Source organism: Colossoma macropomum, unplaced genomic scaffold, assembly GCF_904425465.1.
Source record: "Colossoma macropomum unplaced genomic scaffold, Colossoma_macropomum, whole genome shotgun sequence".
NCBI classification, from domain to species: domain Eukaryota; kingdom Metazoa; phylum Chordata; class Actinopteri; order Characiformes; family Serrasalmidae; genus Colossoma; species Colossoma macropomum.
The window spans coordinates 42,133,930-42,147,770 of record NW_023494795.1 but is presented as its reverse complement, the minus strand read 5'-3'; the positions used below and the strand labels follow the sequence as shown (position 1 = coordinate 42,147,770).

The 13,841-nt window shown below is 42.8% G+C and overlaps 1 protein-coding gene across 2 annotated transcripts in view; it reads right to left on the bottom strand.

Annotated features, from left to right (window-relative positions):
* arhgap18 (Rho GTPase activating protein 18) overlaps window positions 1–13,841 on the bottom strand; it is a 61,266-nt gene that overhangs the window by 11,592 nt on the left and 35,833 nt on the right. For both annotated transcript variants that reach the window (XM_036582464.1, XM_036582463.1), the window contains exons 3-8: window positions 12,267–12,502; window positions 5,332–5,392; window positions 3,669–3,829; window positions 2,221–2,386; window positions 2,028–2,119; window positions 265–342 (exon numbers count right to left, since the gene is read on the bottom strand). In XM_036582464.1, coding sequence (XP_036438357.1) covers window positions 265–342; window positions 2,028–2,119; window positions 2,221–2,386; window positions 3,669–3,829; window positions 5,332–5,392; window positions 12,267–12,502 — 794 coding nt within the window. The remainder of the gene's footprint in view (window positions 1–264; window positions 343–2,027; window positions 2,120–2,220; window positions 2,387–3,668; window positions 3,830–5,331; window positions 5,393–12,266; window positions 12,503–13,841) is intronic.

Genomic DNA, 13,841 nt, shown 5'->3' with positions numbered 1-13,841 from the left:
CCTGAGTACCTTATAAATGACCCTCGGTGGTCTGTTTTGCTCGCTAAGTGCTGAAGACTGTGGCTAAAGCACAAGCGGATAGGGGGCCGTTTTGTTTTGACAATGCACAAAATAATTGGGCCACAAAAAGAACTACAAATGAACCGATCTGAAACATGCTTGAGAGGCGGTCACGGTCCAGTACGTTTTTGAGGCCGTTGAGAGGGTCTGAGTTCATTTATGCGCAGAAAACCACTGAAACGGTCCAAACACCGTCTCTCTCACCTTCACTCTAGTGGACGCTCCAGGGACGCGCAGAAGCCCTTCTGTGTGCAGCCCCTCGTCCTCTATGTGGGAAATCAGCTGTAATCAGAGAGAATAAAATCACAATTATGTCAGATATTAAAGCAAAAACAAACACACAACACACAAAATGTGGACTGTAACACTGCAATTTCCCGTCATTAATATCCGTCTATCTATCTATCTATGTAAAATGCAAAATTGGGGCACAGAGTCCGACAGACTGTCGGGTGCTGGGCTGTTTAAACATAAAGATTTGTATATGTTTATTTACAAATGAGCCCTTGCAATGAAAAACAGTATGTGAATTTATTGTAATAATATGCATGGTATGGCACTGTTTGATGGCCTGTATTTGACAGAAAGAGGTCAATAAAATGTAAATAAAGCATAGTCTGGCTTTTTAATGTAAAAAGTTGTGCAGAAAAATATTTGGGACATTTTCAACACAGCAAAGCTTTGGCACCACAATATGTGATGTGTATTACTGAACATAAATTACCAACATATTAGACTAACAATACCTTGGTTTGTACCTGACATCAGGCTGAATGGTGGCAAATTAAGTGAAATGCTTGACTCACGAGTGAATGACTGAAACTTCGAGCAACAGCTGCTTTGTGTGCTGTTCTTGCATGGCTTGTATTATTGTTGTTTACTGTATGAAAACGTTATATTTCTTTCTTATTATTATGTCATTGATTTTTTCACCAATTTTTATGATTATAAAGTGCCATCACCGGCCCACTAAGGACCACTGGCTCTCCTCTCAGTAATGGAACAAGAACCACCAGAGGGTGCTGGCCCACAGGTGGTCCATGGCCAAGTGATTGAGAAACCCTGTGATAAATAACATTTGAAAGCGTATCTCCTTTTCCTCTGGTCCTGGCAGCACTGAAGCTCAGGAATAAAACAGAACTCATCAGATACAGTTTAGACGTCCTATTCATCTGGTTAAACTACAAAACATTTCGGCTAAAACGCAGGGCACAAAGGAGAATGCATGAAGGGGAATTCCACCGATTTTTCAAAATTTATGCATTCAGTGGCTGAGATGTAAACAGAGTCGTTCAGAGTGGTTTGGTGTGAAATCCATTCTAGAGAAAGCTTACCGAGTCAGAGTTGTTCACAGTGGTGGTGATAGGAACCAGACGTCCAACTCTAAAAGCTCCCTCACAGAAAGTTACTACATGAAATGGTTATGAATTCACTGCCTGATGACTGAGACACTGTTTTAGGATAGTTTTGAGAAGATTTCAGTCTTAAACTCCATTCATGGTGGAGGGATACATAATATACAGGGCGCTGTGAGACAAAATAGCCCCCAAAGAAAACTTACTATTTCAGATTTTCCACTATTTTCCATCATCAACATTCCATATAAACTCAGAAGACTCGTGTAGGTTCACTGGCGGTTTGGATAGTATATGAAATTTGTGTTGTAGTCATGGCGACCCCAGGTTCCCGTCACCACCACTGTAAAGAAATCAGTCGGTAAGCTTCTCTGGGATGAAGCTTTAGAGATCAAAACCCTCTGAATGACTTTGTTTACATCTCAATGATTGCACTGTTCAGAAATTCTGAAAATTCTATGTAATTCCCCTTTGAAGTGTGAAGTGCAGGAATCAGTACTCGCTTCAGTGCGGACTCTAAAGTCTTTTTAGGATGTGCTGTTGTAAATAAAGCAGAGCGTGTTTAGGTGAAGAGGTCGTTTGACCCCAGTGGTCAGGAGACGGCAGACTGACCCGCTGCATTATGAGAGGAACCCGTGTTCCAGGAACCCTCTTCTGGTCCTGCTCCAGCACAGTGGACAGAGGAACCCCAAACAACCCTGATTCTGCAACACAGCACGAGATTACATCAACATTCATACATTCAGGCTGAATCACTGCCTTCAGATCAACGTATCACAGTGGACTGGTCACTTCTGTCACTGACCTTTGACCCTTATCTTGAGGGGTTTGTGTGTTTTGAGGTCAATGCCGGCCGTGTCGAACAGAGCGGTCATCTCTATCAGCACCAACCGCCGCACCTTCTTCATATCAGCAGCGGAGAGGTCGCCCACTTTGGTCATCCCTGTCTTATCCCTCACTACCTTAAAATCCTGAGAGAGAGAGAGAGAGAGAGAGAGAGAGAGGGAGAGAGGGAGAGAGAGAGAGAGAGAGAGAGAGAGCAGGAGAGAGAGAAAAAAGAGGGGGAGAGACAATAAGAGAGAAAAGAGAGAGTAGAAGAGACGGAGACAAAGAGAGAGAAAAGGAAGAGAGAGAAGGGGAGAGAGAAAAGAGAGAAAAGGAGAGAGAGAGGATAAAGAGAAAAGAGAGGGGGAGAGAGAGAGAAGAGCGTGAGACAAAGAGAGAAAAGAGAGAGAGGGAGCAAGAAAAGAGTGAGAGACAGAGAAATAAAGAGAGACAAGGAGAGAGAAAAGGAAGAGAGAGAAGGGGGAGAGAAAAGAGAGGGAAGGAGATAGAGGAGAGAGAGAAAGAGAGGGGGAGAGACAAAGAGAGAAAAGAGAGAGAAGGGGGGGAGAAAAATAGAGAGAGAAAAGGGAGGGGGGAGAGTCAAGAAGAGACAAAAAGAGAGAAAAGAGAGGAAGCGAGAGAAGACAGAGAGAGAAACAAAGAGAGAAGAGAGAGGGGGAGAGAGAGAGAATAAAAAAAGAGAGAGGAGAAGAGAAAATTAAGAAAAAAAGGAGAGAAAGAGGGAGAAAGAAAGGGAGAGAAAAGCGAAAGAACAAAGGAGAGAGTGAGGACATGGAGAAAAAGAGAGGAGAGGGAGGGAGGGAAGAATGAGAATGTAGAAAGAGATAAAAGAAATGGGTAAGAAGAGAAAAGGAAAGGCAAAAGAGAGAGAAAGAGAGAGAAAGAATATCATGAAAAACAGTCTTTTATTGCCGTATTGGATGCAGTTGCACGGACTGACCAGCAGGTGTCACCTGTAGCCACTCAGCATTCAGTGCGGAGCTAAACCAGCAGTTTAAACTGTAATCCTGCTCTCTCTGTCTTCATTACACTCTTTCTTTCTGGGACGTTTTTCCCTTTTTCTCTTCTAAATCGCTCAGGACAGTTTAAAAGAGCTTCTATAAGAGATTTAAAGTGAAAGAGTTTTCGCTCAGCAGACCAAATCCAGCGTCACACGTGCAGAAACGCTGTCGCTGCGCTTTTTATTTGACCAACTCCAGCACAAAATGTTTATTTAATAACCTCATTAGCCAAGGGCAAAGATCTCCATAACAACCCTGACACGTAAACACAGGCATTCCTTTATCCCGAACCGTCCAATCAGAGCGAGCCGCCGCGTTTACTATTGCACTGGGTAAACTTTGCTCTCGCGTACGCGCTCTCGCTAAATCAGTGCAGGTGTTAATGTTTGATACGCCCCACACTCACCGGCAGCTTGTCGTCAGCCTCGTTAACGGGCTGCGTGACCTTTGACCCCTCCCTGTAGCTCAGAGCCTGCTCGGAGAACGACACCTCCAGGTTAATGTCCGTCTCTGTTTCGGCCCCGCCCCCGCCAGGCTCCGCCCGGTTACCTACGCCTGAGTGCTCGCCTGTAAAAGCACACAGAGAGGTCATAAACGCAGGTGATTAGAGTCGTTCTGTAATATCACACCATAAAGAGCAACGGTGAAAAATCAGGAACCAAACCTGTCGTATTAATACAGTACAGTATACATACATATACATATATATACACACAGCTCCTACAGCTCCACTGACCATATAATCTCACTCTGTAGTTCTACACTTACAGACTGTGGTCAGGACCCCCATGGACCCTCACAGAGCAGGTACTATTTGGGTGGTGGGTCATTCTCAGCACTGCAGTAACACTGACGTGGTGGTGGTGTGTAAGTGTGTGTTGTGCTGGTCTGAGTGGATCAGACACAGCAGTGCTGCTGGAGTTCTTAAACACTGTGTCCACTCACTGTCCACTTTATTAGACACTCCTATCTCGTTGGTCCACCTTGTCATCCTCTAGTCCTTCATCAGTGGACACAGGAAGCAGGCTGGATATTTTTGGTTGGTGGACTTTTCATAACTACATTATTAAAGCTACTTTTATAATGCGATATAACACTGAGCTGTGTTTATGTGTGTGTGTGTGTGTGTGTGTGTGTGTGTGTGTGTGTAAAGGTCAGCAGAGCTGGTGGTAGCAGATGTGTCCACACTTCCTGAATAGCTTTTTTTACACTACAGTATGTTTCTCTCTGTAAAACTGGCTCCAAAGAACACAAACAGAGCATTATAGGAGAACAGCATCTGTTTATATATGGTTTAATGGAATAAAACACAAGTTGACGATACAAATGCAACTGGAAGCTGTTACACAGACCGAGTGTGGTCACTATAAATGTACATGTAACTGTGGTGATGTGTCTTTTTGTCTTATATATATATATATATATGCCCCAAAATTAATTAGAACAAAATCTCTTCACATTAACTAACATAAAATGTGATGATCTTTATATCACTGCTGTTGGAACAAAACCTCATCTCCAAAATGGTAACTTTACAGGAGAAGGAAAAAACCTACTTTACTTTTAATGGAAGTCAATGGAACCAGAATTTTTTCCAAGTCATTTTCGGTCATTTCTTTTGGTCCATTCATCATGAAATTTACACACAATGTAAAGAACAACAGGCATTTTCAAATTATGTCAAAAACTGAAAATGGAGATATGAGGTTTTGTTCCAACATCAGTGATATGTAGACCATCGCTGTCCAAAGAAAACAAGTGTCTCCAAAATGATAACTGTACAGGAGAGGGCAAAAACGGCCTTAACGCTTAACGTAAGTTAATGTAAAGAGATTTTATTGTAATAGCATTTCTATTGTGAAGGAGGACTGCCATGTTCAAATGTCATAAAAAATAAAAATGGTAAAAAATAGAGACGTTTTTTTTTGGACTGTGATGATATATATATATATATATACACACACACACACACACACACACACACACATGTGTATATATATATGTAAGTGTGTGTGTAAAGAGAGAGAGAGAGCTAAAAGTAGCAGTCATCTTTGAGCTTGCTAACATACCAGATGAAGTAGCTTCCGTTTTTCTGTGTTCACTTCCTTCTGTGGACGAGGACTCGCTATCCTGATGAACAAAGGAAAGAATAAAAGAGAAGAGTCACTCCAAACACGCACACAGTGTGATTCAGCAAGAAAATGTGCTTTTCTAGACTTTTTGGCCGTACAGAGCCGCCAATCATTCTTCAGTGCTTTGAGCAGCGCAGTGAAGGACAGTATTCGCTGATGCTGCTTCCAACATTCACTACAGAGTCGACATCCAGCGTTTCTTCTGAAACGAAGGGTATTAATACTGAATTTGTGCTGCAGTAACAGCCTCCCTGATGTTGGACGGTCAGTTCTGGTCACTCCAACTCATCCCAAAGGTATTGGATGGAGCTCCATCAGTCCAGAGAACACAGTTCCTCTGCTCCACAGCCCGATGCTGGGGGGCTTTAGAGGTCTGCACAGGCCTGATTATTAATGCCACACTCGCCCGATTCAACCACTAATCACATCCGCCTGCGCCCGAGAAATCCAGTGTTGTCCTGGTCTACTCCTGCCCGCTAAACCTAGCACTGTCTATGCTTTGGGCTGTGTCTGTGGTCATCGTCCATTCCCGTCTTCATTTGCTGTAATCTGCTCCGCTGGTGTAGGATGTGTCCGCGCAAACCCCGTGACACAGCGGAACAGCCTCCAGACCCGTCACACCTCCACACGCCCAGCCGCAAACATGAACCTTACAGTCTTCTAAAGTAGAAGTTCTGGGCTGGAGGTTAGGGAACCAGCCTTGTGACCAGAAGGTCGCCAGTTCGATCCCCTGAGCCGACAGTACACGACTGAAGTGCCCTTGAGCAAGACACCTAACCCCCAACTGCTCCCTGGGTGCTGTGGATAGGGCTGCCCACTGCTCCGGGCAGGTGTGCTCACCGTCCCCTAGTGTGTGTGTTCACTAGTGTGCATGTGTGTGGGTGTTTCACTGCACGGATGGGTTAAATGTGGAGGTCTAATTGCTCTGTGCGCAAAACACAGTTGGCCAACGGTTCTGAAGTCTATTCAGTGAGCGCCACATCACCGCTGACAGACAACTTCACACACAGCCACGTTAAAAAAACAAAGCAAAGCAGCTTCTACTGTTATTTTATTCTGTGTCAGAATTACATTATTAGCTAATTACACTGCAGAACGTCTGCACTCTTAAAAAAGATGGTTCTTCAAGGATTCGTTAGTAAAGAAAATGATCCTGTATAGAACCATGAACACTCCAAGAACCCTTCGCATGATTAAAGTGTTCTAAGCATCATGAAGTAGTTCCTCAGATTGATAGAGAATGTGCTGGACATGGTTCTACAGAGCACAAAAAAGGGTTCCACTATTGTTACAAGCCAAAGAACCCTTTTTTGGTACCCCACAGAACCCTTTTTGCTAAGAGTGTACGAGTCAGCCGGATTATATTAACCAACACAGGTTAAAAGAATTTTTTTGGAAAGGAACCAGATTTACTGTGGGTTCTATAGCGTCATGTGTTTTGCAGCCTGTGATAACCAGTAACGTGAGTTTCTGTGCAGCACACTTGCAGCTAATTTGTTGCTTTCCTGTTCACTTCTACAAACAGCCAATAAATGTCCAAGCCCGACCCACCAGGCCAGCCATAATTTGGATGAGGTGCCCCCCGTTTAGCGCAAGAACTGTGGCTGTTCCTGGAGACTCTTATTTTGCAGCAGCCATAAAAAGACGGCCCTCGGCTGAACTATGCGTTTGTTTGAGAAGGTTGACGGAGTATTTATTTATTCATATGGAAATTCTGGAGTTTTGATTTACAAAAACTGGACTCTTGCCTTCGTAGGTGAGCACATCAACATTTATACACCTTTTTTTAATTATAAAAAGGACTTTTATTGTGTCAGATGTGCAGATTGTCTGATATGAAGAAAGCTCTGTTTAATCTCCGTCTTTGTGTTGAGGTGTGAACTGAAACAAACTGTTCTATAAAAAACAACAGGCTACGTTGGCTACAAATAACTGTTAAACCTCTCTAAATGTCCCCAGGAAGGAGGTTTATAAAACTGCCTATTGGAGTCATATTATGTTGCAGTGCATGCTGGGGGTTGTAGTGCAGCTCATGGTGAAACGAGTTAATACTAACAGAAAATTAAAGTAATATTGCAGGCTGAATAGGATGGTGCCACAGGCCTTAATCGACTAGTTGACTTTATTTGCTTGAAGCTTGATAACATGAACGCTTCGTAGAGGGCAACAGTTGAGGAGCCAGGGCTCGCTGGAAAGGCGCATCTCGTTCTACTGACCTGTCACTTCGTTCTAACACATCCCTATTGATCCACAGTGCCTCACAGATCAGATACTGAACATCGTTATCCCCGGTTTCCTGAAGACTACGATAAAAGTCATGTGTAGTTGGAGAGGGAGCGTAACGCCCTATAATCCCGTAAAGCTTGTAGTCGGTTACTCTTATTTTCGCCAAAGTTACGGTGCTCTAAATTCCTCTGGCTCTCTGGATCTCTCCGTCTCGGCAAGGCCGCCTAGGGTGCGCCTAAGTCAGACACAAGTTTGTGAGATTCCGGGGAGCATATCTCCGGCTCCCTGACGTCTAGCAATGCCATCCAGAGCTCGTTGGAAAGGGCAAGCAACCCTCTACTGACCCAGAGCTTGGCTTTGGCACGGATTTTAAAAAGTCGGAATGCTTAAAGTCGTTTGTTCTAAAGATTTCCTTTCTCCAGCGATAAGTCGGTGTTGACTTTCATCACATAACTGTCAGCTGGAGTTGTGCAACCCCTAATATTCAGACCTCACTTGATTTTATTGTCACTTTGCTGAAACAGATCAACAATAAGCATTTCCACAGTGACTGAGCTGCTTTCTGACTGGAGCTCTCTGACATCGCCCTTTCAGCCCTTTTTAGAGCTTTACCAGGTGTGTTAGAGCAGGAAAAGTCTGGACTCTGCAGGGCAGTGGTGCTCCAGGAGCGTGGCTGGACACCTCCAGGCTAATCTGCCTGATAACAGTTGTTCTGAGCACGCTCAGCTGCTTTCTTCCAGCTCTGGTTACTCATTACTCCACATTTATGTATCACTGAAAATCACAGTGTAATTAGTGACACTGTTAACAGCCTCAGGTACGTCATAAAAGCACTCGGCCTAGAAACCAACCCAGCTTCCAGTCTGCTGAGCGCTCAGCTACAAAAGAGGAACACAGTGTTTAGTGTGAAGAAGAGGAAGAAAAATCATTTTTAAAGCATTTGTAAAATATGATTAGATTTTTATAGAAGCTCTGAGTTATAAGAATGGACGGTCAATCTTCTGTTAAAAACATTATTACTGTTAAATTACTACACTTACAAAAGTACATTATTATTTAGTACTATTATTCCCAGTATGGGAGCGCAGGAAACAACCTAAAGCGAGCAAAATTTAACACAGACTTTACATTGTTATAGAAGGTCAAGCAGCGTGAGCTTCTGGCCACATTACCACATTTCCCAGCCACAGTCTCCCACCAAAATTCAGAGAGATTCATCAGGGTTTTAAAGAGATCTGAGCCAAAGGGAGTTTTCAGGGCAAGTCATTTGTTTCAGTTACTGAGCTGTTTAATCACCATCTTGTTTCCTACAACGCAGCACCGTTCAGAAACAGCTGACAAGCTCACAGCCTCCGTACTGCAGGGTTAGTTCTTACACAGCGCTACAGCTCAGACACCTTTAGAGAACAAAGACTAATAATAAGATTATAAGATGAAAAAGAGAAACATCTGAAAACAGCGATTTAAATCTGCTTTATTAGGATCTTTCAGACGTCAGTATTTTGGTTTTAAATAAGTATATTAATGAAATTGACATTATTGGTTGGTAAAGCTGCATATTTTAGTAATGTGTGATGTTTTTATTGCTGTCCTTCACTGGACAAACAATAAATCTGTCACTGTTTGACACACAGACTCAGTCAGGGTTCATATATAATTTGATCAGGTTGATCTGTCTGTCTGTCTGTCTTATAGATGATAATATATAAAGCAGTTTGGCTGGAACATATATTTCTTACAACACAGAATTATATTGAATTAACTCTGTTCGCACTGATTGATCAGACTTTTCTAGCAGGTGTTAAACTGACCCTCTGTCTGTTCCAGTGAACCCACCCATCGGCTAAACTGGAACACTGCACTTCCCTCATTTTGGCTGAAATTGTACATGAACAGTAGGAGCTGGAAACAAAGTTCAAGTGTTCATTTGTAGCAGAGATGTTTATGTTGCTTGTATGAACATATAATAATTCCAGCTTAAATATTTTTCAAATTATTCAACGAAAACCAAAATGTGTTAGGTTGCACCCGCTCTGCCATACTACATAATGTCTGCCTTGAAAGATTTCAAATATTTGCTTCTTGCGTTCTAATGATTCTAGATTTTAATGGCTAATAAGAACAAGCAAACTGATGGCCAGACGACCGTAAGGCGCGGCGCTCATAATACGCCTAAACTTAACAACTGATTTCCTAAGACAGCAGCTCATCGTGCAAACTGCACAACCTACTGACTCCTCGCCCTTGAGGTGCAGGAAGAGGAGCAGTGAAATAATGGAACATGTGACAAAACAGAAAATGAAAGCTCAATGATGAACAGACAGTGGTGTTAGTAAAACACTCTACATTAGTGTTAATTTTACTCCAGTTGGGAAATCAGAGTTTGTTAAACAATAACAGGGACTGTGTCCACATACTGTGGCTGCATTACGACATATTATGAACTGTTTTCTCACATCTGATTCTGAGAGTTTGAGCACTGGGCCTCGTTCACCAACCGTCCTACCCACTTACGCAGTTTTTACCAAGACTCTGACATTCATCAGTGTTTTCTCACGTGGGATTTGTTCTTAGGTAAGAACAGAATCTACACACACTCAAGAGCACAAAGGTGAGAACAGTTCTGCGCTTTAAGAACACGACATGAATCTGACGTAGACTTTTTCTTAGAACTTTTCTCAAGAACACACTTAAGAACAAACTTAGATATTAGTGAATGAGGTCCATTATTCCAGTGGTAAACAATGGGGTGGGCAATATGATGATGTTTGCCACAATACACCTCTCTGAGCGTCCTGCATCAGTACCTGAACACTGACCATCTGCATTACAAAGAGAATATATCTGGGTCGTTCTCCATTTGGAGTGAGACAGCATGTCACAGAGGTTTCAGGGCTTAAAAAGATGCTTAAAATATTAGACACAGCTCCAAAAGTTGGTATGTACATTTACACAGTCGACCTAAGATTACATAACACTTTTCCCTTATGATTTCTCTGATTTTTCTTTTTTTATCCTGTTTTACAGTCGCACTGCATCTGTAAAACAGCTCCTCACAAAACCAACTTTATTTTAAGAAGTTTAACTTAGGAATTTGTATAAAACACATTCATGTTTATTTTTTATATCATTAACGTTACACTATATACTATATTATACTATATTTTATACTATATTTAAAAGATTTTGGTCGCTAGTGTTATCAGGACTCTTATTCTACATTTAACACAGTATTCTCAGCTCTATTAAACTGCTTCTTGGGGTCGAGGCTTGTCAGAGAGGGAAGCGTCTCAAGGCATGAGAAGGCGAGTCACACTCGCTCACTATATTTCATTAATTTATTAATCATTTTGTTTATCAGGCAGCTCAGAACTTCTATGTGTCACTGGTGTTATGTGCTTTCATGGCAGGGTTATTCAAATTTTGTCAAAATTATGCCGAATATCGTTTTATTACTTATTTTAAATAGTTGCACAAGGTCACCTGATCAGCCAACGAGTCAGCCGATTTACAGAATCCTCAGTTTTAACCAGAATGTCACTGGAGTCAGAGTCACTGGTGTTACACCATATTCAACAACAGTGACTGTAAACTATGTTTGAATTCAGCTCTCCTTTCTGCATTTATGATAATAGGAGATGTTAATGGATACATACATACATCATCTAAACCGCTTATCCTTCTGGATCGCGGTGGGGTGCTGGAGCCTATCCGAGCTGTCATTGGGCGGAAGGCAGGATACACCCTGGACAGGTCGCCAGTCCATCGCAGGGCAGACAGACAGACATACACAGTCACACACTCACACCTAGGGGCAATTCAGCATGTCCAATCAGCCTGACTGCATGTTTTTGGACTGTGGGAGGAAACCGGAGTACCCGGAGGAAACCCACGCAGACACAGGGAGAACAGGCAAACTCCACACAGAAATGACCCTGGTCACCCGGCCAGGAATCGAACCCAGGCCATTCTTGCTGTGAGATGACAGCGCTACCCACTGCGCCCCATGCCGCCCCATGTTAATGGATATATTAAGATTATTTAGTTTTAGGATGAAAGAAATTTTTAAAAATGTATTCGCCTGAATTCCCACTCCAAACGGAGAACGACCCAATTAGTCCTGTTTGAGTGAGTTTAGTGCAGTAAAGTTTGTAAAACATTGTAATTTTACTTCTATTATTGTTATTGTTATATTAAATGCGGCACCGCAGGTTCTATTTTTTCTTGTCCAACTAATTAAACCTCAGAAAAGAACTAAATATCATATAGAATATTGTATGTTGTGAAAATGTCTTGTGTTATTGTGATATAATATTTATATCAGCGCATAAAACCGCCTCAGTCTTAATCTGTAATCAGAATGAATTCAATCAACAATCTTTGCATGTAAACACAGCCGTGATTCAGTGTTTGAAAACTGACGCAGTACTCGAGAACCTGTGAACGTCCCTAATGTGCACTTCACCCTCTACGCGCAGTGGACACTCCTCATCTTACCGGTCAGAGCTGACTGACGCTGTCATTGCTGGGAATGTAAACTCGAAAGGGGGGCAATCAAAACAAGCAGCAACGAACCACCTGCCTCAGCTGAATCAGCCCAAACGTCGGTATGCTGACCTTTAGCCTCTTGTCGTGACCTTACTGACCTTTGTGTCCAGGGAGGGTGGAGGTTTGAAGATGTCCCTGACGTCGGGGACGCTGTAGGATTTGTTACGCTTTCTCAGCGTCTGTTTGAGCGTCTCCACGCGCTTCTCTACGGCGGCGGCCTGCGTGCGGGTCAGAGTGGACAGCAGCACCATGCTGTCCTCCCCATCCACTGCCGACTCATCGAACAGCGTCGCAAGCCCCGCCTCTGTCAGCCACGCCTCTTCCTGCTCACCCTCTGCAAGAATAGGAGAATAGTGAGTGACAGTTCGGTGGTAAATCTAATCTACACAATTGCCACCCCTTACAGCAAATACAGTCGACCAGCCAAGACACATTTGGTCACTAAATGTAGGTATTGTGATATAAACTGAGTCTGTTCTACAGTTTCTCATTAGGCTGAATGAATAACCGACTCTAAATGTAGGTATTGTGATATAAACCGAGTCTGTTCTACAGTTTCTCATTAGGCTGAATGAATAACCGACTCTAAATGTAGGTATTGTGATATAAACTGAGTCTGTTCTACAGTTTCTCAAGTGGGTAAATGTGGGTATTATGATATAAACCCGCGGACTGAGATGGACACAGATTGGTCCACTTTGGCCCAGAGGGAAATTTCTCTGTGAGTGTGAGGCGAGACATTTTTGAGGTGAGGTGAGGTGCTTTTCCGGCTTCTGTCTAGAATTAGATGCTCGGTATGACTGAGGAAGTCACAGCTTCCATTTCCTGTGGAGATAAACAATGTGCGTTTATGTCCTGTCCGGCGGGGCTCGTTATTGCCACTTCCTGCTCTTTACAGTCAGTATTTTTAGTCTGGCAAGAAAACGATTCAACAATGACTTTTACATCTAATGAGAAAAACAAAAGTGCTTTATTTACAATATCTGATGCTCATTTCTGTCAGCTGAAAAGGAGGAAACCCACTCTGTAAAAGGGTCACCAGGTTAAAGTAAATAATCAAATAACACCTGAGATCGTAGTCGATTAAAACAGGGCTGTGAACAGAACAATAGTGTGTTAAAGCTGGGGCCAGGCAAGATGGAGGTACTGTTATTGTGACCAGTTACATTTCAACAAGCTTTTCTCAGCATATCATGGCCGGTACAACTCTAGTTATTCTAGAATGGCCAGACAGCTGGACTGTGGTAGTTCTAGAATCCCCACGCAGTCAGGCTAGGCTAGTTCTAGAATGGCCAGTCAGTAAGCCTGTAGTTAGGCTTGAATGGCTATATATTTCTACTTTACTGGTTCTAGAATTCTTATACAGTCAGACTGTGCTGTTCTAGACAGTCCAGACAGCTGGGCTATGTTAGACTGTGCTAATTCTAGAATGGCAAGATAACAAAACAGTGCTAGTTCTAGAATACCCAGACAGTTGGTCTGGGCTAATTCTAGAATTCCCAGACAGTCAGACTGTGCTGGTTTTAGAATGGCCAGAGAGTTAGATGGTGCTAGTTCTAGAATTCCTAGACAGTCAGACGGTGGTAGTTCTAGAAATGCCAGATAGCTGGACTGTGCTAGCTCTAGAATTCCCACACAGTCAGGCTGGGCTAGTTCTAGGATGGCTAGTCAGT